Source organism: Ictidomys tridecemlineatus, chromosome 9, assembly GCF_052094955.1.
Source record: "Ictidomys tridecemlineatus isolate mIctTri1 chromosome 9, mIctTri1.hap1, whole genome shotgun sequence".
NCBI lineage: Eukaryota > Metazoa > Chordata > Mammalia > Rodentia > Sciuridae > Ictidomys > Ictidomys tridecemlineatus.
Genome location: NC_135485.1, coordinates 146,912,804 through 146,939,614, shown reverse-complemented (window position 1 = coordinate 146,939,614; position 26,811 = coordinate 146,912,804). Strand labels below are relative to the sequence as shown.

The window sequence follows — 26,811 nt, the reverse complement described above, 5'->3', positions numbered from 1 at the left end:
GTGCACCAGGCCTGGAGTCATGACTATTCCCACATCAGTGACTCTGACCCACTTCTCATGGTTCAGTGTTTAATGACAGTGTCTTTTCACAGGACAACTAGGCAGGACAGGCAGTTAATCACGCGATCCACCTCCTCTGCTTTACTTTCCCATAGTTCCTCGGCAGGGCTCCCACCACCACACGGTTTCCTCGTCTTTTTCACACATGCTTCGACACATGAAGTCAAAGGTAACTCGAGGGTTTGAATGGCCTAGGTTCTCTGGTTCCCAAATCCTAAAGCTCAAATCCTAAAAGGCCCTGAGAGTTGCTGGACTTCCCTTCCTTCCCTTTACCCCGCTGGATGAGTGGATGCTGCAAAACTGGGGCAGAAAGCCTCCTTGGCCATGAGGCGGACACTGGACTCTGGGAATCACAGACGTTAAAGGGGAAATGTGGGGCCCTATGGTGGCCTGGGGTTCCCGACAGTCAGGAGTCGGAATTCTGGAGAGAAGGTGATTGGGTTCGAGGAGGCTGAGGGAAGGAACATGAATGGGGACTCCATTTCCCCACCTGACCCAGCTCTGGGTGTCAGCCTTGGGCACAGCAAAATCCCTCAGGCGTGGTGTGGACCCTCCCTCGTCTACTTCCTACGCAGAAAATCTCTTGTATGTAGGAAAAGTCTTGCATTCTGCTAGTGAAAATAAGGGGCAGAAACACTAGTGGAGACTGTTAGAGGGGTCTCGATACTTCACAGTCCATCAGCAAATGGGACCCCCAACTCTTCTTTGAAGCAGAGACACAAGTTATAAAACAGACACAGGGAAGTTGTGCAGGGCAAGACCTCAGGGGACATGAGACACAAGAGCAGGGTCAGGCCGCAGAGCCCAGGAGCTCAGGACAGGGGCCTTCCCACCCTCTCCACACTGAGCTCCCAGGGACTGCAGTAGGGAGGGAACACAGGGAGACAAAGAGTTTAGGTGACAGCCACCACCAGAGAGTGGTCCCTCCACAGCTACAAGAAGCGGCAACACAGGCATCGCCCCTGGGTCTCGCTGATTCTCCATCTTCTTTGACTTGATGGCACAGACTTCATGTGCAAAAGACCACACCAACTCCACCAGGGCACGAACAGTCCAGCGTGGCGTCCACCGGTTAACCTGGTGGTCAAGGAAGAAGGTGCAGCAATTCACAGAGAGTCACAGTCCACTGACTGCTCAGGGACACGCTAGCCATGAACAAAGGTCATTGTACACGACAGTTAAAAGACCACCTTAATGATCACCAGGATGCTCTAATACTTTTTCAAAATCGCGTCTTCATGTACAAGGTAAGTTTAACTGGAAAAATTGATTTTCCTTCTTGCCATCATTTTAAAAATAAAGTCTCTGACCATGGCTCAAAATAACCTGAGATGGCAATCTGCAGGACACTGACCCCGGGAGCCACCCCATTAATGCCCACTGCCCAGAGCAGGACTCTCCAAGAGCTCGGGGCTGAGGAGGGCCAGCGGGCGCCTGAGGCCCCTGGGGCCCTGCAGCTGCTGGCACAGCTTGATCTCGATGTGGCCACCGCTGAAGGCTTCCGCCCTGGTCTCCTCTACGGGGTTCTGCCTCCCACATGGCTTTGCCTTCCTCCGCGTCATGGTGACCCCCGAGTCCCCAGGCCTCTGCGCTGGGGAGCAGGGTTCCTTTACTAGGCAACAGCAAACTGCAGACAAGAAGTTTTTTTTGAAGTTCTCGTTCAAAAACGCGTAAACGATGGGATTGCAGATGGAGTTGGAAAAGCCGATGATTTGCACGATGGCAAAGACCATCTTGACGGTGACCTCATCGTGCTCCTTTTCGAAATCACCTGAAATAAAGCAGAATGCTTGTTTTACCACGAATAAAACAGACTGCTGCTCCTGGCCCGCCTTCACCCCAAACTTACATTCACATAAGGGGCAGAGCCCACAAGCCTCCAGAGCACTTGGGGAGGCACCTGGCATCTTATGACCTTTGGGACGAGGCTGCATTCTTGAGAAACAGTCGTACACACGTCGCCTGGTGCCTATCACGGGGACTGTCATTCAACCCAATGCTCCAAGCATCCTGTGAATGCTTGCTGGTGTGCCAGGAACACAATCACACCAAGACCCACACTGGAGCCTGGGTTGCCAGGGAGGACTCCCTGAGGGTCTGGCTGGAACCCTCGGCCTTAGGACACTATGCCGGGAAGGCCAGCTCCAAATGAAGAAGGTCCATGAGGTGCCACCTCGCCCACGTTAAAGACGGAGAAGCAACGGGTCCCGGGGAGAAGAGTCTCAAAGCGTCTCTTTGTCTTCTGTAATCAGGGACAGCCTGGTCACAGTGGTGCCTGATTGCCTGTCACTGACTGCCTGGCGGTCCTTCCCAGGAAGGTCCTGCATTCCATGTCGGGCATTTGATTATCCGAGTGGAGAGAACACATCCCAGTGACTCATCGCCCATTAGCAGCCCACAAGCGAGAAAGCCCTTCGCCCAGCACAGACACTCACCGTACTCATTCATCATGTGAACGACGTGGAATGGCGCCCAGCACACGGCAAAGAGGGCCACCACGGTGACCATCATAACCACGGCTCTCTTCTTCCTCCTGGACCCACAGGGAAACACGGGTCGTCATTCTGCCCGGCAAAGGTGTCCAGCTGGTGGCATCCCTTACAGCCTGTGCTCACTGTGGGCTGGTGCTCGGCTAGTGCTCGGCAAGAACATGCCACTCAGTTCCCAACAAGCCCCGGGCAGATGCAGCCAGGGGCACAGAGAAGCTGAACTACTTTGCAGAGTCAGATGGCCAGTGGGGGGGCACTCTGGATTTGAATTTAGGCAGTCTAGCTTTTATTCACGGCATGTTGAAAAGCATTCATACCCGTGACAGGAAACTGTAAATCCTTATGAAATGTGTGAGCCCGAGGACGGAACAAACATGAAACCCTTTATTACGTCCAGGGAGCAAGGTCTTTACACAGATGGGCACTAGAGGGCACTGCACACCTGGCCCTGTGGAACCTGTGGAATAGCCAGGCCTCTCCACGTACTGCTCCAGCAGTCATAAATAGAGATGGTAAGATAAAATATGTGGACTGCACGTACCATACCAGTAAACTGTGTCTTAAAATTGCTATGCGTGAATAAAACCCAAAAGTACAGACTTCAGGTACAAATAAAATATTAATAATACTAATTTTTAAAAATAACGTGCTCCAGTTTCAAAGCACCGTTACACATTGTTGATGTATGTGAGGGACATCCTAAGGATGGGCTGTGCAGGCCCCTCGGACGTCTGGGGAGAGCAGGACCTGCTCTCCAGGTGCTGGTCTTCATGACAGCTGGCAAGTTTCAGGGCAGACCCCCGGGGACCACAGGTCCTGGCACCAGCCCTTAGCTACGGCCATGCCATCGTCACACATAGATAAAAATGTAGCGGTGTGCCCAATCCCAGGGATGTTTCTATCTACAGCCACAGCGCCTGTTTTGACCTCAGAGCAGGCAATCTTGCTCTTCCTGCCTCACGCACAATCTCATAAAACCTCAGGGTTACAGGCCAGCCAGGCTCTAAATCTGAGTTGGTAAATCACGAGGGGTTCTGGGAGCCCTGGCGAATGTCCCACCCCAGCATAACTGAGGAAAAGCACTTAGAGAGGAATGTAGCATGGGACCCACCTGGCGATCTTGGACATTTCCTTCCCATGAATAGTCCGAAGCACGGAGCCGTCCCCCACCCTTTTCTTGACCCAAAGCTCGTAGCCGATTTTGCTGTAGAGGACCAGCATGACCAGCAGGGGCAGGAGGAAGAGCATGAGGAGGATGAAGGTGGCGTAGGCCTTCTGGTGCGCGGGGCTCGCCCACTCCTCCAAGCAGCACACGTGCTCCTTCTCGTACAGGAAGTCGTACTTGATCTTGGCAGAAAAACGACACGGTCAAGAGGACCAGCATCTGCACCCACAGGACAGACGCGGCCCAGAGCCAGCAGTCACACCGCAGCCCTGCTCAGCCCCCCAGACACCCGCTGTGCGGGTCCCCCAGAATCACTTTTCCATGACTGCTTGGTTAGAAGTGTTTTCCACACAAGTGCTCAAGTTCTTAAGAGTTTTGTGCTTTTATTTTCATTTTTTGTCTTTCTCAACTTTTGTTTCCCCTGGCTACGAGTTTTCAGTTGGCTGGAAAAAGCACAATTAATAAAGTTCATGTTGAAAACATTTTGCATCAGATGCCAGCTAGCTCAATATTCACCGAACCAATCAATTAGACTTTTCTTTCTTAGTTGTTGAGGAAACAGACCTGGGAGTCCTCAGACTTCTTCCTAGCAAGAGGCTGAGAGCCACATGTTTTACTAGTCTCATAGTAGAATGATCCGGTTGCTTGGAAACAGATCAAAAAGGGCAACTGGTCAATTTTGAGATAAAAAGCAAATTGGATTCAAACTCCTGTCCGATTGTATTTATTTGCCGTCGTGTTCATACTGTTTCTGGCAGACTCATCTTGTACGTTCAAAAACATTATTAGGAACCATGACAACGTCAATGGTTACTAAAAGGGCTCGTTTCAGGACCAACTAAACGTTTATAGCACATTTGAAAGTCATGTCTGAGTGACAGGAATAAAAATGAGGGAATTTGTCCAACTGTCAAAACCACTTTGATCACCCTGGAGTGTTCCGGGTGAATACTTAGGTATCAGGCATGTTCTGCCTGCACCCCCAGCAAACTCTGTCACTAATCATCAACATCCGTTGAAAAGGTAAGAAAATCTAAGTTCTCATCCAGGTGTTGAGGGAATACAACGAGGAACAGTAACCTTTAGTGGGGGAAAAATTCTCCCCAGGAATGGGATTAAAAAAGGAAATCCATTCCAACTTCAGGTAGCAGACCTTAGAGGGTCAAGGGGGATACCTCCCAACACATCCCACTGCTACATGGGAGACTGGTGGCCTCCACACAGGATTCTGCAGCACTGGGACAAGCCCAGGCTTTCCAACAGCACACCTGGATGGGATTGTGACACCAGTACCAGGTCCTCCACTGCTCTGGCTGGTCCTGGGACTGGGACATGCTGGGCCCACATTCTCACCTCCTCTTTCATAATTACCCTCTCCCTACTCAAATCTACACGGAGCACCAACGGTGGCCGTCAGTGAAGCCCTGGACCAGGCAGTGGAGCCATGCCAGGACCTCTCGCTTCCCTGTCAAAGCCTGTTTCTGTTCAGGGTAAGGCCTGGCATTTGGGGAGATGGTATTTTGACAAGTTTTGGGGCATTGTGAATTCACAGGTCACAGTGAGGGGGCAGAAGGGACGGTGGCTTTGATTTAATCACCTCCTTGCTTCTAGGTCCCGGAAACTGTCAGACATCACTCCTGGGAGGCCGCCAGACAGCAAGGCCCAGAACTTCGGGAGCAGTGCTGAGACAGCTGCTGCCCGTCCCCCGTGGAAGCCAGGAGCAAGAAGGTGGCCCTACTAATGCACTAAGAATGAAACAGAACAGGAGGCAAACCTGATTTGGCTGATCTGGGTTCGACAGGGCAGCTTTGCCAATTAGATCACACAGTACACATTCTCTCAAACTAGATAAAGGACATTAAAATCCATTTAGAGTACACAATAAGATGACTTTATTGAAGAGATTGGTAGACCCAGTTTTCTCCCGTCGGCTAGAAATGCACTCCAGGTCGTGGTCTGCACAGGGAACACCCCCCAAAGGCTCAGGTGCTCAAGGGCTGGCCTGATCGGCAGTGGCCAGAGGTGGGGCTTTGGGGTAGGGACTGGACCACAAGGGCCCTGACCTCCTCATCAGATCACCCACCGAGGTCCTCGGAGCTGAAGGGAGTACCAGGAGACGTGGACACTGCAGCAGGAGGGACCTGGCTGGAAGGAGTGGGTCCTTAGTGCCCCTGGGGACTGTACCTTGTCCCTGGCTCTCGCTCTGCTTCCTGGCTTCCAAGGTTCCCTGGGCCACTCCCTTCCACCATGATGCTCTGCCTTACATCAGGCCCAGAGCAACGGAGCTGTCTGACAGAAACCCCTGAAAGTGTGAGCCCAAGTGGCTCTTCTGAGTACTTGGCCACAGCAGGGAAGAGCTGACGTCCTGGGTCTCCTGCTGAGATAAGGGTAGGTCAGCTGCAGGAGCTGTGGTCCAAGCTGCGTGGCCATGAGGGGTCTTCCTGAGCAGCTGGCTGGAGAGGGAAGCCATCAGAAGCCTCAGTGCTGGTATCCTGGGGAGACCCAGGGACCAAAGAGTCCATCACAGGCTACAGCCATCCCCAGAGGGCACCACCTTCAGGGGACCTCTGCCCTCCATCCCCCACCCTCTGTGTGGGCTCCCGAGGAGAGAGGTGGCAGAGAGACGTGGCAGAGAGACAGGAGGCGGGCAGAGAAGGCGCTGACCACAGCCCCTCACAGCGCTGGGCCTGAAATCACTCCAAGCGGAGGGAAAGGCAACGTTTAAATGACTGCAAGTATGAGTGATGTGACTGTCTCCGGACATGGTGTTTGACAAGGGGCTGAAAGTGACCAGAGGAAAATATCACCCGAGTGGCTGGAGGAGTTGTGGGGTCCACTCGGGCAGCAAGAGATGGAACGAAGTGGCTTTGTGCTCTCACCCACACAGTCCAGCCCACTCAGCACAGCTACTTATAACCCCAAAAGCACTGGCTACTTTCCAACTGTGCCATTATCTTGGGGCCCACTTGACATCCTTGCTGGCCCTAAAGTTTCACGTTTGCCTACCTCTATTCACAGCACAAAGGGCATGTCCCTTTAAAGGCTGCCTTGTGCACATCCTGTCCCTGAAGCCCGCCTGTGCTAGGCTCCCTGTGCAGGACACACTGAGGCACAGCCACAGGCTGGGCCACCTGCAATGAACACTGCTCCCTTCTCCCTGAAGCCCAGGCCGGGTGGGCCTATCAGACAAGGTGTGGGAGGGAAGTCAGAGATGATCCCTTGACATATTTCCAGTTTCAATTTGTCAATGAGCAGAGGCAGGTAAGAAAGAACTAAGTAGACAATCTTAAAAACAAATTTTATGTGACTTAAAAATATAAGAAAAATCTAAAGCAATCATTGAACTCTTAAAATGCAGCATGACATGGAAAGACACCAGCATGCTCACCTTGCTGTGGAATGCATTAAGTGACCTTGTAAATTTAAAAATGTTTTTTTTTTAATTAAAATCTCCACAATATCAAGAAGAGCTGGATAAAGCAGAGTGGGGGAGTCTTATTTTACTCGGGTTAAAAGACTTCCTGTGAAATAACTGAGGTCACACAAATTTTCTGCAATGCTCTTGAAGGAAAGAAAATGACTGCAATTAAGAGGGGTGAGAAATGGCTCAACAATCCGTCACCAGCCCAGCCCCCAGTCTACCTGCAGCTGCTGCACGTGCCACATGGGGGAGCCCACGATGACCGCCACCAGCCAGACCACACCTGCAGAAGGCAGAAGTCATCAGAAGAGGGCGCTGAGGGTGGGCCACCAGGACTCCCTGTTCACCACGCCCCGCGACCACCCTGCGCCTCCCCTGCCCTGGGCAGCGCAGTGGGCTCATGGGTTCTCAACCCTTGGCCCCCTCGACCAGTTTTAAATGTCAAAACTCCTTAATAAGGTTCTCCTGTCTGTAAGGTAAACCCGACTCTGGGCACGGACTCTGAGTCCTCTAGTGAGGACCGAGCACAGCTGGTTTGCCTCCTGAACCCCAGCGCCCCGCCCCCTGCTCCAGGAACCCCTGTGCTGCACACCCCTACTCCACACACACCCCCAGCTACTCCACGCCCTGCTCCACACCCCGACTCTGCTGCTCCACCCCGCCCCACGCTCACCCCTGCTCAATGCCCCTGTGTGCTGCTGCTGCTCCATGCACACCCCCTGCTGCTCCACCCCCGCCCCTCCTCCACACAGGCCCCCTGCTCCACACCCCTGGCACTGCCCCCTTGCGCGTATCAGCATTGGCCAGCCAGTCCTCACCGTCCATCCGTGGTCGAGGACGATCCACTTACTGTTTTGTTGCCCCAAATAAAATTCCAGGGAAAGTTCCTGGACCTCGGTGGGCGCTGACCCATGTCTGCTGAACAGACTAGCCACTTCCATACCGGCCCTAGGCCACGTCCACCTTCTCTTCTTGAATCTAAACTGCGTTATGTTAGGCCACATAACCTGGACACTGTTTTTCTGATCCAGGAAACACCTAATTGTGACTTTAGAAACCAGCCGCCCTTTCTAAATACCCTGCCCCCCATTGTGAGTTTGTTGAGAGGAGTTACCTTACTGATAGGCTCTCAGCAAAGAAGAAAAACGGTGTCATTACCCAGGAGCATTTCAGCCTAGGAATATTAACAAATCAAGAAGAGGCCAAACCAAGGGCCATCTTTGATTTGGGGAAAATCAAACTCTGGCTTTCTTTCACTGGGCGAGTCATTATAAGACAGCACATTCCTTGGGTTCCAAGAAGCCGAGACTCGGGCGGCACCAGGTTGTTAGAGGAGACCCAGGAACTGGCACCTTGGGCAGAGGTCCTCCCCACCTAATGACCCCAGGTGGCCCTGGGGCTCGGGAGCCTCTCTGCACTCCAGCCCCCCTCCCCCAGTCTATCCGGTTCTAGTCGTGTGGAGCTGCCCAGTGTCCCGTCCTTTCCCCATCCCTAGCAAATTCTGGGGGAATCGGGTCTCCTGGGCTTGGCTCACTGCCAGTCCTCCTGGGCTCCCCACTAGCCCAGGATGGAAGGTGCAGGGTGAGAGGGACAGGCTCACAACCCAGGACCACTTCTGGGAGGTCCCCGATTGGGGCCTGGGAGGGCAGCATCACTAGGAGGAGGCACAAGGCCAGGCACCCAGGTGTGACTGACAGGGCTGGTTCACTGGCAGAGAAACCACCTGTGGGGAGCTGTCAGGCAGCAGGGTCCCATGGCCGGCTGCCTCTGACCATAGGACCTGCTGCTCTCCAGGACCTTGGAGCTGGTCTGCTTCGGGCCCACTGTCAGCGTGGCCTCCGTGTGTCGAGACCCAACTCCTCTTTCCCTTTCCCGCCTGGCGACTGCCTCCGTGTGTCCTTTCCTCGTCCACCTCCCCACCACACCACTTCACATATTTTAATGCTACAAGGTGGTCAGTTATCAAAAGCCCAGAGACCTTTGAATCTTCATAGGAAAGACATGGCATAAATTTGAAGATAACTGAAACTAATGGATTTTCCCCTGTTGATTCATCCATTCATTTCCAATTATTCAAGATAAGTTTAGGATTGCAAAGCCCTCAGGAATCCCTTCTGTAATTCCACAATCCAATACTAACTAAATTGTCATAGCAGAAATAAGTGCTTGGTGACACCTTTCACTTGATCTAGTAGTGAAACTTGCTCTCTCTGATGCCCACTCGGCTGCTTCCTGGGCCTCTGTTGATTTAGCAGCATAAATCCCATCAGTGCGAAGCTCATCCAGCTATGGATGACTGAGCGGGGAAGTTCTCCCAAGTCACTGTGCCAGGCAATAGGACGCACTTCAAATGTGCCACTTGGCATGAGGCACGTTCACCGTGGCAGCTAATCGGGAGCAGCTGGAGCCAACTGGGCATCCAGGACCCACTCTGCTCTCTCACAGCCAAAGCCTCCTGCTGAGCACTCACCACCAGGCGCACCTCTGGCAGCCCTCCTGTCCCCTGTCCCCTGGGGACCTGCCTGCCCTTGTTAGCTGGGTGCCTTTCACCGCAGGCTGACAGCTGGGGTGCTAAAGGTTGAGGCACGGCCTCTGGTGGGTTTCCACAGAGGAGTGGGAGTTAAGTTTGCCTGAGAGGTGACCCCAGGAAGTCAGTGTTGGGACAGGCCTGAGGAGAGATGGGGGGCTAGAGGCAAACAGGTCGGGGGGCTGCAGACCTCGGGCACTCAGAGCTTGCAGGCCCCGGGGTGCGTCCCTCCAGGGCACGCACATGGTCCCCTGAGCCCTACCAGCTCAGCACATGGCCTCACCTAGCATTGTGAAAGCCCTCTGGTTGGTGTACTGCCACTTCATTTTAAAAGGGTGGACAAGTCCCTGGTGCCTTTCCACAGCAATGCAGGTCATGGTGAGGATCTCCGTCACAACGGCGGTGCACTGGACAAAGGGCAGCAACTTGCAGATGAAGGCACCTGCCGGAAGGAAGCAGGGACACGTCACACTCAGACCAAGGCCACCTGCCGCAGGTGGGCGTCCCAAGCCTCTGCTGGGGACCCCATTGCTATGGCAACACACAGACCCACAGCAGTGGAGATGGTACCCAGCTTGTGTTTTCTCTCTGTTGGGCTCCCAGTTCCTAAATGCCACATGCACATGTATATACCACAGTGGGGGGCGGGGTGGGGGGACAGACTGATATCTAGCCATTGATGATAAGTAGGGAGAGTCAGCGAGCAGTGGCCTCCTGGGGTCTAAACCACACAAGAATCTGATTCTTCTTCCCTCTTGGTTCCCCGTCAAATTGTCACAAAGGAACAATGGTCATTAAACTCTCTGATGTCACCGATTTCTTCTCTTTGACTCCTGTCCAAGACTCCCTATGCACATTGTGCCTGGCACTCTTAGCTGATTTTATCTTCTCTAATGCAAAGGCTTCCAACTGGTGGCAGCCGGACGAGATTTGGCCCACAATCAGGTTTTGTTTGCTTCATATAATACTTTTCCAGAAATATCTGAGTCCACTGCCAGTCCTTTAAGTGTTGGTGCTACCTGTCTGGGCACCTCACCATCGGGATCTGTGAGCCCTGGTCTGGCCCTGCTCTGGCACCCACCCTGCTCCCTGCCGCCTGCCTGTCAGAGCGCGGGAAGCTCAGGGCACATAACGACCTGGAACAGACCTTAGAGGTCATGTAGTACTTCATGCGGAGGCAGAAAGAGATCTGCTCATGTCCGTCCAGTGTGCTCCAGGCTTAGCTTAGAGCCTGCAGAGAGGCCTTGCTGGCGCCTCCCACCTGAGGCCTCTACGAGGCTTCCTCTCCCAGGACTGCTCCCTCTCGTGGTCCCCGCGTCTGCTCACGTGTCACTGTGATGGCTGATTTCAAGTGTCAGTTCCTGGGCAAAGGGAGCTGTCAGAACCATCTGTATCTCAGGATGAGTTTCTGGAAGAAGTCAGCGGTTTAACTGACAGACTGAGTCGGGAGTGCAGGGGGCGCCGTCCACCCCACGGGCAGAGTGCAGAGGCCAAGAGCAGGCAGGGAGGGTGAACTGCCCTCTGCCTCCCGGGACACATCTCCTCCTGTCCCTGGAGGTCAGCCGCCCTGGCTCTCCGGGACCTCCAGCTTGCAGGTGGCAGATTGCAGGGCTTCTCAGCCAGTCCTTCAGGACAAATCTCCTTCTGTCCATCTCTATGATCTGCTTCTCTGGAGAACCCTGACTGACGCAGTCCCTTCCCACTGAGGCCGAGCTACCCTAAGGCCCTCGTTTAAAGCAGCCTCTCTCGTTCCATGTCCTCATGTCTCTCTTACTCCTTCCCCACCCCTTTCACCTTCTCCCATAGCCATACATAGGTATGATAGATGCACATGTAATTACTAATTTGTTGCTATTATTTATTGTCTCCCTGCCCCTACTGGAATATAAACATCCCAAGAGCAAAGACTTTTGTCTATTTTCTGATGTATCCTCAACATTTAGAATGGCACACAGTAGGCCCTCAATAAATATTCATTGAATGGAAGAAAGTGGATCACTAGGATGCTCTTCAGCTCCAAAGGTATCCCATTCGGTTCTGAAGAGGCTCTAGTTGGAAGGAAGGGGTGCTTTTCAATTCCAACCTCTTCTGGTTTTGCATTCAGAGAATCCCAGAGCCAGAAAACCACCTTTCCTAAACAGCAGCTCCTGTGTAGATGAAAAGTGCTTTCTCACCCCTCCTAAGCCTGCACTTCCTCAGTTTCCCTCTCTGCTCCTCATCTGACATGCCGCCCAGACCTCTGTGCTGGCTGGACCGTTCGGACAGGAGCCTCTGTGTTGAGGACGCAGACGGGCAGCTGAGGCCGTACAGCTTTTGCTTTTTAAATTTTTTTATTAGTTTATTTATTTGTTAGGTATATATGATAGCAGAATACATTTGATTCACTATACACAATTGCAGCACAACTTTTCATTTCTCTGGTTATGCACATGTAGCGTCACACCATATGTGCACATGTACCTAGGATAATGACGTCCATCTCATTCCACCATCTGTCCTGCCCCACTGAATCCTCGCTACCCTCCCTTCCCTTTGCCTAATACAAGTTCCTCAGTTTTTCCCAGCCTCTCCCATGCCTGTTTTGGATCAGCTTCCACTTATCAGAGAGAACATTTGGCCTTTGGTTTTTTGGGATTGGTTACTTCCCTTAGCCTGATATTCTCCAACTTTACCCATTTACCTGCAAATGCCATGATTTTATTCTCTTTTCATGCTGAGTAATATTCTATTGTGTATGTATACCACAGTTTCCTTCTCCATTCATCTCTTGAAGGGCACCTAGGTTGCTTCCACAGTTTAGCTATTGTGAATTGAGCTGCTATAAACATTGCCATTGCTGTGAGCTGCTCTTTTTAAGTCCTTCAGGTATAAACCAAGGAGTGGGATAGCTGGGTCAAATGGTGGTTCCATTCCAAGGGTTCTAAGGAATCTCCATACTGCTTTCCTGACTGGTTGCACCAATTTGCAGTCCCACCAGCAATGTATGAGTGTGCCTTTTCCCCCACATCCTCGCCAACACTTACTGTGTCTTTATTCTTGATAACTGCCATGAAACCTTAGAGTAGTTTTGATTTGCATTTCTCTAATTACTAGAGATGTTGAACATTTTTCATATATTTGCTGATTGAATGTATATCTTTTAAGTATCTATTCAGCTTTTTACCCATTTATTGATTGTATTTTTGGCATTAAGTTTTTTGAGTTCTTTATATATCCTGGAGATTAATGCTCTATCTGACATGCATATGGCAAAAATTTTCTCCCAAAATGTAAGTTCTCTGTTCACCTCATTGATTGTTTCTTTTACTGAGAAGAAGGTTTTCAGTTTGAGTCCATTTTATTTATTAATTCTTGATTTTATATTTTGCAATTTTTCTAAGGAAGTCAGAGCCTAATCTGATGTGATGGATATTTGGGCCTACTTTTTCCTCTATTAGGTGCAGGGTCTCTGAACTAATTTCTAGGACCTTGATCCACTTTGAGTTTTGTGCATGGTGAGAGAGAGGGATTTATTTTCATTTTGCTGCATATAGATTTCCAATTCTCTTAGCACCATTTGTTGAAGAGGCTATCTTTTCTTAATGTATGTTTTTGGTGCCTTTGCCTAGTATGAGATAATTGTATTTATGTGGTTAGTCTCTGTGTTCTCTATTCTGTACCATTGGTCTACATGTCTATTTTGGTGCCAGTACCATGCCATTTTTGTTAATATTGCTCTGAAGTATAGTTTAAGTCTGGTATTGTGATGTCTCCTGCTTCACTCTTCTTGTTAAGGATTGCTTTAGCTAATCTGGGTCACTTATTTTTCCAAATGAATTACATGATTGCTTTTTCTATTTCTATAAGGAATGACATTGGGATTTTAATTGGAATCGCATTGAATCTATATAGCACTTTGGGTAGTATGGCCATTTGACAATATTAATTTGTCTATCCAAGAACATGGGAGATCTTTCCATTTTCTAAGGTTTTCTTCAATTTCTGTCTTTAGTGTTCTGTAGTTTTTATTGTAGAGATCTTTCACCTCTTTTGTTAAGTTGATTCCCAAGTATTTTATTTGAGACTATTGTGAATGGGGTGGTTTTCTTAATTTCTCTTTCAGAGGGTTCATCACTGATGTATAGAAATGCATTTCATTTATGGGTGTTGATTTTATATCTTGCTACTTGGCTGAATTCATTAATTAATTATAGAAGGTCTCTAGTGGAGGCTTTTGGATCCTCTAAGTATAGATTGCTTTGCTTTTTTTTTTTTTTTAAGAAGCTACTTGGAAAGATTCATGAAAAACAAGAGTAAAATGCAAGAGATAAGAAGTCATGAAATCAAAGAAACGGAAGAAGGAATCCTTGGGAAACCGGTTTAATGAAAACAGCTATAGAGCCCTCCATCAAAACAAACAAAGCAAAGCCTAGAGAGCAGTTGTCAGAGCCGGAGTCGATGGTCTCCCAGGAGAAAGTCTCAGGAGAACAAACCCTGGAACTGGTCCCACGCAGCCTCCCGTGCACCGAGAGCTGGACTGGGGCAGCCTCGGCACCGCCGACAGCCACGAGTGCTTCAGGGGGTCCAGGTGCCGTCCTCAGGGCAACGCTGGCTGAGAGTCCTGTGGGGCTTGCACTGCTGTCCTCGTCCACGTGTTACAGGTGTGGGAACCCAGGACACAGAGAAGACAGGTGCTGGTGTCTGGGTGTGGCTGCGGTGTTGGAGGTTTGTTCCCCACTGTGGCCATGGAGATGGGTGGACTTTTGAATAGTGCTCATCTGGAAGACTTCATGATTCACTAATGCAACTCCTTAAAGCCGTGAGGGGATGCTGTCCTCATCAAAATCCACTCGAAGACGTCTTTTTTTTTTTTTTTTTTTTAATTTTTACTTCTTGGTGCCAGGGATTGAACTCAGGGGCACTTAACCACTGAGCCGCATTCCCATTCATTCTTTTAAAAATATATTTTATTTAGAGACAACGTCTTGCTAAGTTGCCAAGGCTGGCTTTGAGCTCACGATCCTCCTGCCTCAGCCTCCTGAGCTGCTGGGATTTCAGGTGTGCACCACCACGCCTGGCCAGAAGAATGTTTTCAGACAATAACATCTTTTCAATTTTTCAATGTGAAAATCCAGCCACAGGATACAGAGAAGAGATTTCCCTAATTAGAATTAGGAAAAGTGGTGCTTCCTGAAGACCAGGTGCTGTGGTCCAGGCCCTCTGGCACCATGTTGGAGTCCAGCCTCCACTGCGAGGCACTGAGAGGGAGGGGACTTAGCTGGCTGTGTGGCTGGGCCACAAGGAGGTTAGGGCTAGCTCAGGGCAGGCCCATGGTTGAACCTTGGTGGCTTTATAAGAAGGGACAGAGATGAGAGAACACCTCTGCTCTCCCTGCCCCTGGCCATGGGCTGCCCTAGGATTCTCCAGAGGGGACGCTTGAACCTCCAGAACAGTGAACCAAATAGACCTTATAAATTATCCGTCCTTGGGTATTTCAGTATAGTAACAAAAGTGGACTAAGCCAGAGCGAGCGGGGTCATTAAGAGCCCATCTAGCTGAGGACAGTTCACCACTTGACGTGGGCTTGGATCGGCCATCACAAATCCAGCAGGCAAGCAGCAGGCTGGGCAGGAAATCCCGCCCCTCCTGGGTGTGATGGCCTTGTGGAAAACAGACCTTAATGCAGGGTCCTGATTACCAGTGATGGCCTCGCCGGTACGACAGAGAAGAGGGAGAAGGGACAGCCACGCCGTCTGCCGAGAAGTGCTCAGGGGAGGCCTCTTATCAGGGCCAGCGTCCTCTATCCCCATCCTTCAGAAGCAAAACTGAAGCCCAGCGACCGCAGGAAATGCACCAGTGGTCTCCATCTCCTTTGTGCATGTGGATCCCCTGGGACTTCTGGGAAAATAGACTCGGACCCAGGAGCTGAGATGGTTTCTAGCAAGGTTCCAGGTGGAGGTGACGCTGCAGGCACTGGTCCGTGGTAGAACAGGAAAAGTGTAACACAGATAGAGACCCAGCTCATGAAAAGGAGAGGCTCATCTGAGACTCCACTGCTGTTGTCACCATGGTAACCAGGCCAGAGTGGTCCTGGGAGATCTGGGTCCACTGATGTGCTGCGCTGCAGGCAGAGTGCCTCATCAAAGCACTCTCTCCTTTCCCGCGTCTTCTCTGCCTCCCACACGAGTCCTGCTGCCCCCCCCATGACCAGAGCCGATGCAGTTTCCTCGAGACACGGCACCGTCTGCTGACCACTGGAGCAACCGCTGCTCGCTTATCTCCTTATGTTGGAAACTTTTTAAAAAACAATCATTGTGGGCTGAGGTGCTGCTGCGAGTTGGAGAACTTGCCAGGCATGTGGGAGGCTCTGGGCTCCCTCCTCAGCACCCCAAAAAACACCTGCAGTCTTCTGTAATCCTCTACATTGCATCTACCTGGTGAAAGAGGCTGCAAAGACACCAAAGGCAAGCAGAGCCTGAGCAGCTACACACAACGGCAGCTGCACGTCTGCCCTGGCCAGTTTCCATCAGAGATTCCTAAAGCTGCCCTCCCGTGTCCAGGCTCCAGCCCCTTTCCCAGATGTTTTTAAAGAAAGGTAACCAATTCCGTTCTCGACAGCTTCCCAGATAGTTAGAACATCTGTAGGTCGGACTTTCTAACAATCATAGAAAAGCGTTAATAAGTCTTTTCATTTCTCTTTTTAAAGAAGTGTATTTGCTATACACCCTCATCCAAGAAGAGAGGAAAAAGTTTAAAGAGGAAACAGACAGAGAGCTACACAGGAAGTCCCTCTCTGGATCCCTTCACCACAAGACAAAATCCCAGCACATTATTTTGTGGATTCCCGAGACCCAGACCCGCCAACTCACGTAGGGAGAAAAGAGAGGAGAGTGGAAAACCAGGAACAAACCCGTAGGAGGAGACTCGCAGGGACCTGCTGCCTGGCTGGGCAGGAAGCTGCAGTGATCCTGCAGCCCTGCACCTCGGAGGGCGTGACCCGGACAGACAGGGGCCCTGCAGGCTGGGGAGGGCAGCAGGACAGACCCTGGAAGGGAGAAGGAGGCTGGAGAAACATCCCAGAGTAAGGAGCCGGACGCCTTTTCAACTTCTCTAAATGCAAGTTGGAGACTGAAGTCAGGGTGAGTGTGGGCCACTGGACTGCGTTTCTTTGGAGGTGACACTGTGCCTTGCCGGAGCCACCCACAGCAGCAGGATGTACACCACTTCCTAGGGTAAAGGGGAAGGCAGAAGGCTGGGGACAGGATTCATGCCACATAGTGAAGAGCCCTCAGATTTAACAAGCCCCACTGTGCTGGCAGCAGAGGAGCAAGGTCCCCATCGTGCCCTGAGCCCAGACCCATTGTCCTCCTGCTGAGCTCTGCAGACCGAAGGCTGCTGGGGCCTCCCGGGAGTTTCTGGAGGTGCCACTTACCTTAAACTCACATTTTCATTATTGCTACAAAGTAGCCTTGCCAAACCCCAATTATATGCCGTGCTCAGAATCTTTGCTTTTGTGAATAAAAAGGCCCAAATGCAAGGTACACAAAATAGATACCATCTCATCCTTGTGAACATTGCACAAATAAAGCCCACGATTCCTGAAAAGCCTGGGACAGGATTACAGGGACCAGAGGACGCCCCTTAAGTTACTCCAAGACTGAGAATCTCCTGTGTGCTGCTGAACCCTCCTGTGCTGAGCAGAGGCGGGCTGGATGCACAGAACGAGGAGCCTTTGGCCTCTTGGAGCTTACGTTCCAGACAGCAAGCGAACCATGTCTTCAAAATCCAAAATCCAGGTATTACTTCCTCAATACTGAAAATGCAACTTGAGTCAAACTGGGTCTGAGTAACGTGTTCACTGAATTAACCAGCTGTCAGCATCTGGCTGTTACACCCAACGATTCTATTTATGGCTAATCTAAACTCTAACAGTCTGCATCTTGCTCAGAGTTTCCTTTTATTCTATTCTGTCCTGACTTCCTTCATGGTGTGCAGCAGGCAGGGCTAATTTCCAGGGCTCTGTCACTCTGCCATGAAAGCTGCCGTGGCAGAACGTCGCGCCGGCGTCTCCTCCTCAGACCCGCTGAAGAAGTCACTGCATGAACCAGGTTCACAATAAAACTTAGATTAAATTTTGATCTAATAAAATTTCTCTTCATACAAACGAATGCTTTATTGCTCTCAGAATCTTAGTAAAGAAAAGATAATTAACAACCAGCACACAGTTTCTGCTGTTGAGCGGCTTGGAGGTCACTCTCACACCAGCCATGGTCCACGTGTGCGCAGGCCACGGAGGACAGTTGGCAGAGTCCATCTCCAGGAAAACTTTCGAAGGACAATTGCAGCAAATGTCCCTCTAGGTCCCAAACCAGCACCAGAGTATGAGGGAGAGCTATGGTGGACCGCACTGCCCAAAGTGGGTTTGCACGAAGAAGTGACCGTCCCCTCTCCCACCTGACTGCCCGGGAGCCCCACCCAGCAGAGCCTACGGGGCCACCCTTCCCAGCTTCGAGAGCTAAGGCGACTGACTTAACTGACAGATCATAAAGCCAAAAGCCACGGGCTGTTCCTCCCATCACTGTCCAACCCCTTCATGATGGGGCATGGACCCCACAGCGGTGGAGGGTATCCTCCGCGGTTTAAACCTGGGCTCGGCTGGGTGGGACTTGCTGTATCACAGAAGTGACGTGAGTTGGATGCCCAGCCCTGAGTCTCCGGCCCCGGGGAAGCCTGGCTCTAGCTCTCTGGGAGGAGCAGTCTCCTCCAACAGAACTGTGGGCTCCCCAGCCCCAGGCCAGTCAGCCCCTTCCCTGCAGAGGACTTCCATCTTCTGAGCTTCCTGGTGTCCTTAAGAGTCTACCTACCGTCTCTCTGGTAGGACAGGAAATGTCTCAGCAACCCAGCCACAGGAAGAATGAGCTTAGCCTTAGTTTTAGTTTGCAAAGACAGATTAAAAAAAAAAAAAAGCACTTGCTCGACTACTTCAGATTCATCATTAGGAATCCTTGATTTCAAGACAGCCCTGCTCACAGGCCGCTTTGAAGCCAGCAGAGACAGACACAGATACGGGAGGGAGCAGCCAGGGGACTGCAGAGTGGCCATCCCAGGCCAGCAGAGGGAGATGCCAGTGTCCTGCTCAGGCCAGGGAAGGGAGATGCCAAAGGAGGTAGAAAAAGAGGAGTTTTCCTGAGCTCTGGGTGACCTTGACCTCAAACATCAAGTCAGGACTTAGGCCATGGAGACAGACCCAGAACAAAGGAACCACCAGGGACACATGTTCCCAGAGTTGGGTTCCCAGGGGTTGGATCCAGCCCCATGGAATACAGTGTCCACTCTGTGGAATATGTCCATCTGTCCCCACCAGAGCCATCAAGCACTGCGTCCAAGTCCCTCAGTGGAAGTAACACAGCCTCCCTCTGTGTCCCCCATCATGATGGGACACAGGACTTAGATCTGAGCAGAGGACTTCTTTTTTAGATCACAACATTTTTTTTTTTCCCATGAGAAGAATGAGACCTAACTGGCTGGAATCTTTTCCAGAATTTTCTGGAGCTACCAGAAAGTGTCCTTTTGAGAAAGAAAGTTTCTTTCTTTCTTTCTTTCCTTTTTTAGAATAAGTACATCACAAATATGTGATTTCCACCCTCCCGGGATTGAATCTGGGGCATCTTCCACAGAGCTATACCCCAGCCCTTCTTTTTTTCCATTTTGACATAGAGTCTCACTAAATTGGCCAGACTGGCCTCTAACTCATGATCCTCCAACCTCAGCCTCCTGAGAAGCTCAGATCACATGTGTGCACCACTGCACCTGGCAACTGTAGCCTTTTTTAAAATATGTGATTAAGTGACATTAACTATATTGACAATGTCATGGAGATATCACCACTTAAACTCTTTCATGGTCCCAAACATAGGACTAAACATTCACTTTCCACTCGCCCCTGCCCCCACACTCTTCCCATAACCTTGAATCTGTGTTCTACGGCTCTAATCTTGCCTATTCTAAATGGCTCATGGAAGTGCAGTCAATAATGTGGATCCATGAGCATAATGTTTTCAGGCTTCATCCACCTTGTACTGAGTGTCAGAGCTTCTCTCCTGCTCAGGTGAGGGATGCTTCATCCGAGTGTGGACCAAGTTGGTCTATTTATCTGACAATGGACCTTGGGTTGAGATAGGAAGTTCTAAAGAAATGTGAGTCTGTAGTTCCTGGGGCCATTTATGCTAGGTTGCAAAACAGCTTAAGAATAAGATCACAAAACATGTCGGGGAAGCCTGGGCCTGAGGCCAGTGAGCCCTGCAGGGGCGGGGGCTGGGCCTGAGGCAGGTGAGCCCATGTGGGTGGGGGCCTGAGGCAGGTGAGCCCAGGTGGGGGGCTGGGCCTGAGGCAGGTGAGCCCAGGTGGGTGGGGGCCTGCGGCAGGTGAGCCCAGGTGGGGGGGGGCTGAGGCAGGTGAGCCCAGGTGGGGGGGGGGCTGAGGCAGGTGAGCCCAGGTGGGGGGGGCCTGAGGCAGGTGAGCCCAGGTGGGGGGGGGGCTGAGGCAGGTGAGCCCTGGTGAGGGGGGCTGAGGCAGGTGAGCCCTGGTGGGGGGGCCTGAGGCAAGTGAGCCCAGGTGGGGGGCTGGGCCTGAGGCAGGTGAGCCCTGATGGGGGGGGCTGTGGCAGGTGAGCCCAGGTTGGGGGGGGGGCTGAGGCAGGTGAGCCCTGGTGGGTGGGGGCCTGAGGCAGGTGAGCCCAGGTGGGGGGCTGGGCCTGAGGCAGGTGAGCCCAGGTGGGGGGGTCCTGAGGCAGGTGAGCCCTGGTGGGGGGCTGGGGCTGAGGCAGGTGAGCCCTGGTGGGGGGGGGCTGAGGCAGGTGAGCCCAGGTGGGGGGGGCTGAGGCAGGTGAGCCCTGGTGGAGGGGGTCTGAGGCAGGTGAGCCCTGGTGGAGGGGGCCTGAGGCAGGTGAGCCCTGGTGGGGGGGGCTGAGGCAGGTGAGCCCTGGTGGGTGGAGGCTGAAGCAGGTGAGCCCTGGTGGGGGGGGGCCTGAGGCAGGTGAGCCCTGGTGGGGGGGGCTGTGGCAGGTGAGCCCTGGTGGGGGGCTGGGGCTGAGGCAGGTGAGCCCTGGTGGGGGGGGCTGAGGCAGGTGAGCCCTGGTGGGGGGGTCTGAGGCAGGTGAGCCCTGGTGGGTGGAGGCTAAGGCAGGTGAGCCCTGCCGAGGGGCTGGGCCTAGACGTCTTCAGTCTCTCTCTTTGATAGACCCATTTCTATGTCTATTGCAGTTGCGAATCGCTGCCGTCCTCTGTAGAAAAGATCTGCCATGTAAATCCCGGCTCTGGCGGCCCTCCACTTCCCAAGACTGAAGCTTTTCTTGCCTGGTCGCATCGTCCCTCTCCCCTGGGAGGCACCAGCCTGACCTCACCTCCCGCCTGAGCCTGCTGTCCCTTCCTTCCTCTCCTTGCACAGCTGTCATCATTCCTGCCGGGAGATTTTCTGAACCCCCTCGCTCCTGATCTTACACCTACTTGACCAGGTGTACATTTCTGAAATGTCGTGGAAAAGGGAAAATCATTAAGGGAAAGGTGATGGGTGTTTTCTGATCACTAACTGAATCATAAACTGAACCTGGAGAAGCTTCAGGGTGAGGCCTCTGCTCTGAACTGGAGTCCCACGGTTAAAGCCCAGAGCCCCCTGGACCCCTTCACCAAGCCTCACCAGGCTCCGAAAGCCACCCGGATATTTCATGCCCTGTGCAGAGCATGTTCCTCCCCTCCTTTCCTTCCAGTAAAATCCTTCTCTTTCTCATCTAAAGTCAGATGCAAAGCTCTATTTATTAAAAATAGACACGGGAGCCATTCTGGTGAAGCCTGGGGTTGGTTGCCCACTCCCTCATACACCCACGCCAGTCGCCGTGGCTCTGGGCACAAGGCACTGAAACCTTCAAGGGAGGTGTCTTGATTTATAGCTGCATCCTCTTCTCCAGACAACGAAATGCTTCTTGTCTTAGCATATCTTGTATTCCACTCTCTGTACCATTTTACTCCTTTCTAAATTTTTTTCCCCCTTGGTGCTGGGGATTGAACCCAGGGCCTCTAGCCAGGAGGGGTGGGGCACCTGTAATCCCAGCCCCTCAGGAGGCTGAGGCAGAGGGTTCAAATAGTCAAGGCCAGACTCAGCCACTTAGCAAGATCCCCAGCAATTTAGAAAGATCCTGTCTCAAAACACAAAATAACAAAAGGACTGGGATTCAGCTCTGCAGTAAAGTGCAGCTGGGTTAAATTCTCAGCATCAAAAGAAAAAGAAAGAGGGGAGGAAGGAAGGAAGGCGAGAAGGGAGGGACAGAACAGAAAAGGAACCCAGGGTCTTATGTATACCCACCAAGCACCCCCCCCCCAGCTGCGTCCCAGTCCTCCACATTCATCTTGAAAGACCCCACAAAGGTCCGGTTTCCATGACCTGCAATCAGCAATGGCCTCGAAGGTCCTCCGGGGACTCATGTCACCAACACATTACTGCTCTTCCAGGGGTCTCCCCTCCTCGTCCTACTTCCAGACACCACAGTTGTACGGCTGCCACGCCTCAGGCTCCAGCTCTCTGGAAACTCCGCTTCTATTACTCCTGCAGCCTGGTCCTCAGTCCTCGCCCTCGTGCTGGTGCTGGTAGCACCTACGCTGTCTCTCAGCCTTGGCTGCAAATAACAATCCTTTCTAACTCCGGGAACTTGGGGAAACCTGACACCAGTTATCACACTCAGACCAATTAAAGTCAGAATCCTGAGGGCGGGCAGGTGCTGGGCAGACATACCAACCAGAGATATGAAAAGCTCCCCAACCAGAGATATGAAAAATTGAGAGCCACTGTTGAGGGGAATTCATTCTCGTAGCAGCTGCAGAAGAAATGGACAGTCCCCATTTCCTGACCCAGGCAAGTGCCTTGGGATGTGGGGAGGTGAGAGGACATGTACATCTCCCGTGGTTCCCCACCACTCAGGATGGAACTCCTTTCTTGGAATTGCATTTAGTCAACTTGCCAGCCACTGTTAAAAAGCTCTCTCCCTGCCACGACAGGAGGGCAGGGAGCACCAGAGAGCTCAGGGTGACAAGGGGAGACCATCCCTCCCTAGGCTCCTGCAAGGCCACCTATCCACACCCTCCCCAAGCAGCACCCCTCTCCCCTTACTTATGCCTAGAACCAGAGCTGATGTCTATTTCCATCTTCAGAATCACTGCCCCCTCCGCATGAGCTCAGCGGCCACGAATCCTGCCCTCTCCTGGGCCATCCCTCAATCCCACTCAAGCTCTTCACTTCCCAGCATTCGCACTGCGCACCCTGGAACCCCGACCTTTACGGGGCTTCTTCAAATGCTTCCTTCTCCCATCTTCGAATGCCTCCTTCGCCTGCTGATTTACCAGAACTCTGGCTGTTCCCCAAGGACACAGCTGTGTCAACCTACCACATCCCAAGCACAGAGCAAATACCCAGGTTGGCCAGACGCAGGGATGGCTCATGTGCCACAGATGAGTTTAGACTGCAGGCAAAAGAACAAGCTGCAGAGGCAGTACTGCTGCTGCTGAGATGCCCCCGGGTGCACGCCTTGTTTGCAGATCAGCCGGAAGGCCACGGCTCAGGGAGGGTCAGATGCTAAGCTCAAAACCACCAACAAGGCAGCAGGGTCTGGCCACAGCCTTCACGCCAAGATGCCTGATAAAGAGGAGACAGTCACGAGCTTCAGTGGACACTGGCCAAAAGGAAGAGGCATGAGAGCCATCCCAGACAGAACACGAGACACAGGAGAATGAAGAAAGGAAGAAAGAGGGAACAGGAGTTTAGGGAGAGAGGAGAGCATTGCCCTGAGGCTCAGCCCAGGCAAAATCAATTGTTCTGAATTTAGTTAGAAGCAAAACATGCTCAACCAGTGCACTCAGAGGAGCATTTGCAGTTGTGAAGAACTAAGAGGAGGAGAAGGAGAGAAATAAGAAAGTTGCAAGTAAAGACAGGAAATGTGATTTTTAGAGGGCAACTGAGAAATTCACTGGTGGCACCTGACAAAATAGATCAGAGGGGACAAGAGAGAGAACTCCTGAGAACTACCTCTAAGTGCCCTGGCAACCCAATCCCATCCTCATTTCAGGGATAAAGGGAAAGTCGTGAGCACAGGCTGCTGACTGTCCTCTGCTGGGGCAGAGGAGCTGCTCTGGTAATTGATCCTGAGGCCTGTGGGTGGAAGGCCCTGCACTCTGACCCCCATCCTGCTGCAGCCGGAGGAGGCTGCTCATCAGAGGTGTCTTCCTGACTCCAGTGAGAGTAACCTAAGCTAACTGGATGTTTATGTGACTGTGCTAGTTTGCTCATAGGGTGCTGGGAAACAGCCCTTTGACTTGTGGGTCTGTGTTGCAGGCCTGATTTGTAGCTGCTGAACTCTAGGCTGTAAATACTCCCACTACATCTGACTGAAGCCAACACCATGCTCTGCTGAAGGGGAGCTGGGCAGAGCCTGCAGGGGGCTCTGAGTCAGCACAAGCCGGCTGCATGGAGTCAAGCTAGCTGGCAGGACAGGAGGCCGGCAGGGGCGAGGTCCAAAGCCCTTGAGCAGATCCTGGTGCAGGCAGGTCCCAGGGCCTCTCCCTCGGCAGTGCATATCACATGGGGAGGCTGCCGATCAGGGGTTAACCTGCCACCATCACCAGGACCTTGTCAAGATGCAGGAGCTGACATGGAGGTGTGCTGGTCCTAGTGAGGGAGGTGAGTGGACCGAAAGAGGATCAGCAGTGGCTGCCAGCCCAGCCAACATCAGGGACGCTGGACTACAGAAGTCCCAAGTCCCAACAGGAGGTAGTGAGTTATGAGCAGGCTCACAGAGGTGTCTTTTGTGACTCAATGACACTTTGCTGCCATCATAAAAACCTATATTCCCTGCTTCTCTGGAGAGAGGGGAAGGACCTGTTGTGACCTCAGCAAGGGTGATGTGCTCAAGCTGAGCCCCTGCACCGGACAGGCCTGTCCTTTTCCTGGGCGTCTTCCCTTTGCCACTGCCACCACCCGGTGATCTTTGTGGCCTCGTCTTTCTTGCCTCATCCATGAAGGAAAGAGAGGTAATCCTGCAGTAGGTTTTACATAACGTGCATTTTCCTCCCAGTTGTATCAATCTGTCTATTTCCCACCACTCCCCTCTGAAAGATGTGCATTCTTAAATGTCCAACACAGCGCTCTTAAAACACGCCACTTTCTTCCTCTCCTCCACATTGTGGAGTGAACCCCGCTCCTGGAACACCCCATCCTCCTCTACTGAACAAAGTCTGAATTACTCAAGCCCAGCCCCAAACACCACCTCCTCCCGGGGCCTTCCTGACCCACCCGTCTCCACCACAGATCTCCACCTGTCCACCCTGGATCTGCTCACAGGGTGCAGCGCTGGTCTCTGGGGCCCACGGGGACCTGGGAGATCCCCTGGTTCCTGCATTCCCAGGTGGAACCCTTTGCCCCCCAGGAGCCTCTACGGCTCTGTCAAATAATAAATTAAGAATTAATTGTCAGCTCCTGGATCACGTGCTCTTGAACTCCTTTTTGTTCCTTCATCAAGCGCATTTGCAACTCTTCTACCTTAAAACACACAGGTTAATTCTTGCTTAGCACCCATTTCTCGGGAGAGGAGTCTCCCCTGTACTTCAGCCGAGGTGTCCTCTACTTTTTCATTTTGCAAAACTGAGGGTGTGGATAGGTGGCCTTGCAGATTACCACAGACTGCCTCCGTTAAACACCTGGGAGAAACCAACACCTGGACCCCGCGGGCCCGCCTCGTTCAAGCACACTCACTAACACTCACCTCTCTCCAACCTACAGAATACTTCCGCAGCATACCGCCCTTTTTTCCAGTACTGACAAGCAAACGTGAAATGCCCCCATGAATAGGAAAACAGGGGACGAGAAAACCCTCCGCGCTGCCCTCTGCCGTCTGCAGGGGCCGCCCTCTGTCCTGGCCTCCCCGACATGGCTCAGAACGGCTGGGGGCCTCACTTGACCAGCCAGCCTCTCTGATCCCTAGTATCATTTTGCAAAACTGAGGCCCAGACATGTTCAAGTACAGTGCATTAGAGCCTAAGTAGCCATCCGGGTCTCCTGACTCCCAGTAAAGACGCCACCTGACTTGGTCACCCACATGGAGCTGTCATCCCACGGCACCACAGGTAGGCTTCGTCAGCCCACTGCCTCCAAACACCGTTCCACATACAAACTGCACATTCCCGAAATGTCTTAAAGTACCCTCTTCTTCTGTCTGTCTTCCCCATGTTGGAGTGAACCCCCCTCTAGAACACCCCCTCCTTCTCTGCTGACAAGTCTGAATTACTACTGTTCAAACCCAGCTCCCACATCATCTCCTCAACAATCTCACACGGAAATGTAAGTCATTTCCTCCTCAAAACCCAAGTTGTATGAACGGACCCACAATTCTCCATTAATTTGATGCAGTGAGTCGCGGCGGGCAAAAGATGCCGGATGCAGCAGTTCGGTCCGAGAGCACAGGAAGTGTCTGACCTGTCAATCAATTTAAAACTTTCCACACTGTTTCACAGTCCCCCACGGAGGAGGGCCAACGATTTAGCATCCTGACCTACTGACAGTCGACTCCGTGCAAGAGAATGGAAAACAACCCGAAGAACCCGATTCCGGCGGTAACGTGGGGAGGAAGAAACCCTGGTGGGGGGGGGGGCCGCACCCGCGAGGCGGACTCACCCCCGAGCCAGGTGTCCGACACGTTCTGCAGCATCGTGACCGGGATGCAGAAGAAGGCGATGAGCAAGTCGCTGAGCGCCAGGGAGCAGATGAAGATGTTGGTGACCGTGCGCATGGCCTTGCTGCGGGTCACCACGTAGACCACCAGCGCGTTGCCGAAGAGCGCCAGGGCGAAAATGAGCACCCCGGTGAGCACCAAGGCCAGCTTGGCGCGCGCGGGCAGCTCCGGGGTGTAGACGAGCGGCCGCAGCCCGTAGAGCGCGATGAACTGCTCGCGCGTCAGGTTGTGGTCGCGCAGCAGCCGGGAGAAGCGCTCGGGGGTGATGTTGAGCGCCTGCATGCCGCGCCGACGCCCGGGCCCATCCACGGGCAGGGGCAGGGACCCGCAGGCGCGCTCCAAAAAGTTCTCCCCTGGCAGCCCGCAGGCTGGCGCCGGACCGCCCCGCTCCGCCCGCCGCGC

General features: G+C 52.4%; 1 protein-coding gene across 1 annotated transcript; it reads right to left on the bottom strand.

Moving 5' to 3' along the window:
• Nucleotides 1–52: 52 nt before the first annotated feature.
• On the bottom strand, nt 53–26,811 carry Qrfpr (pyroglutamylated RFamide peptide receptor). Its single transcript, XM_078022170.1, has 6 exons — nt 26,352–26,811; nt 9,946–10,104; nt 7,357–7,418; nt 3,661–3,896; nt 2,496–2,593; nt 53–1,831 (listed from the first exon to the last, which is right to left on the bottom strand). Exons 1-6 carry the CDS (start codon nt 26,689–26,691, stop codon nt 1,431–1,433), a joined length of 1,296 nt encoding a protein of 431 aa, XP_077878296.1. The 5' UTR covers nt 26,692–26,811; the 3' UTR covers nt 53–1,430.

Excerpts from the sequence above, each read along its gene's own strand:
- Qrfpr (XM_078022170.1), bottom strand. The coding sequence starts at position 26,691 with ATGCAGGCGCTCAACATCACCCCCGAGCGCTTCTCCCGGCTGCTGCGC. Across the intron at positions 10,105-26,351 it reads GTCGGACACCTGGCTCGGGG|GTGCCTTCATCTGCAAGTTG; the intron begins GTGAGTCCGCCT and ends TCCTTCCGGCAG. Across the intron at positions 7,419-9,945 it reads GAGGGCTTTCACAATGCTAG|GTGTGGTCTGGCTGGTGGCG; the intron begins GTGAGGCCATGT and ends TGCCTTCTGCAG.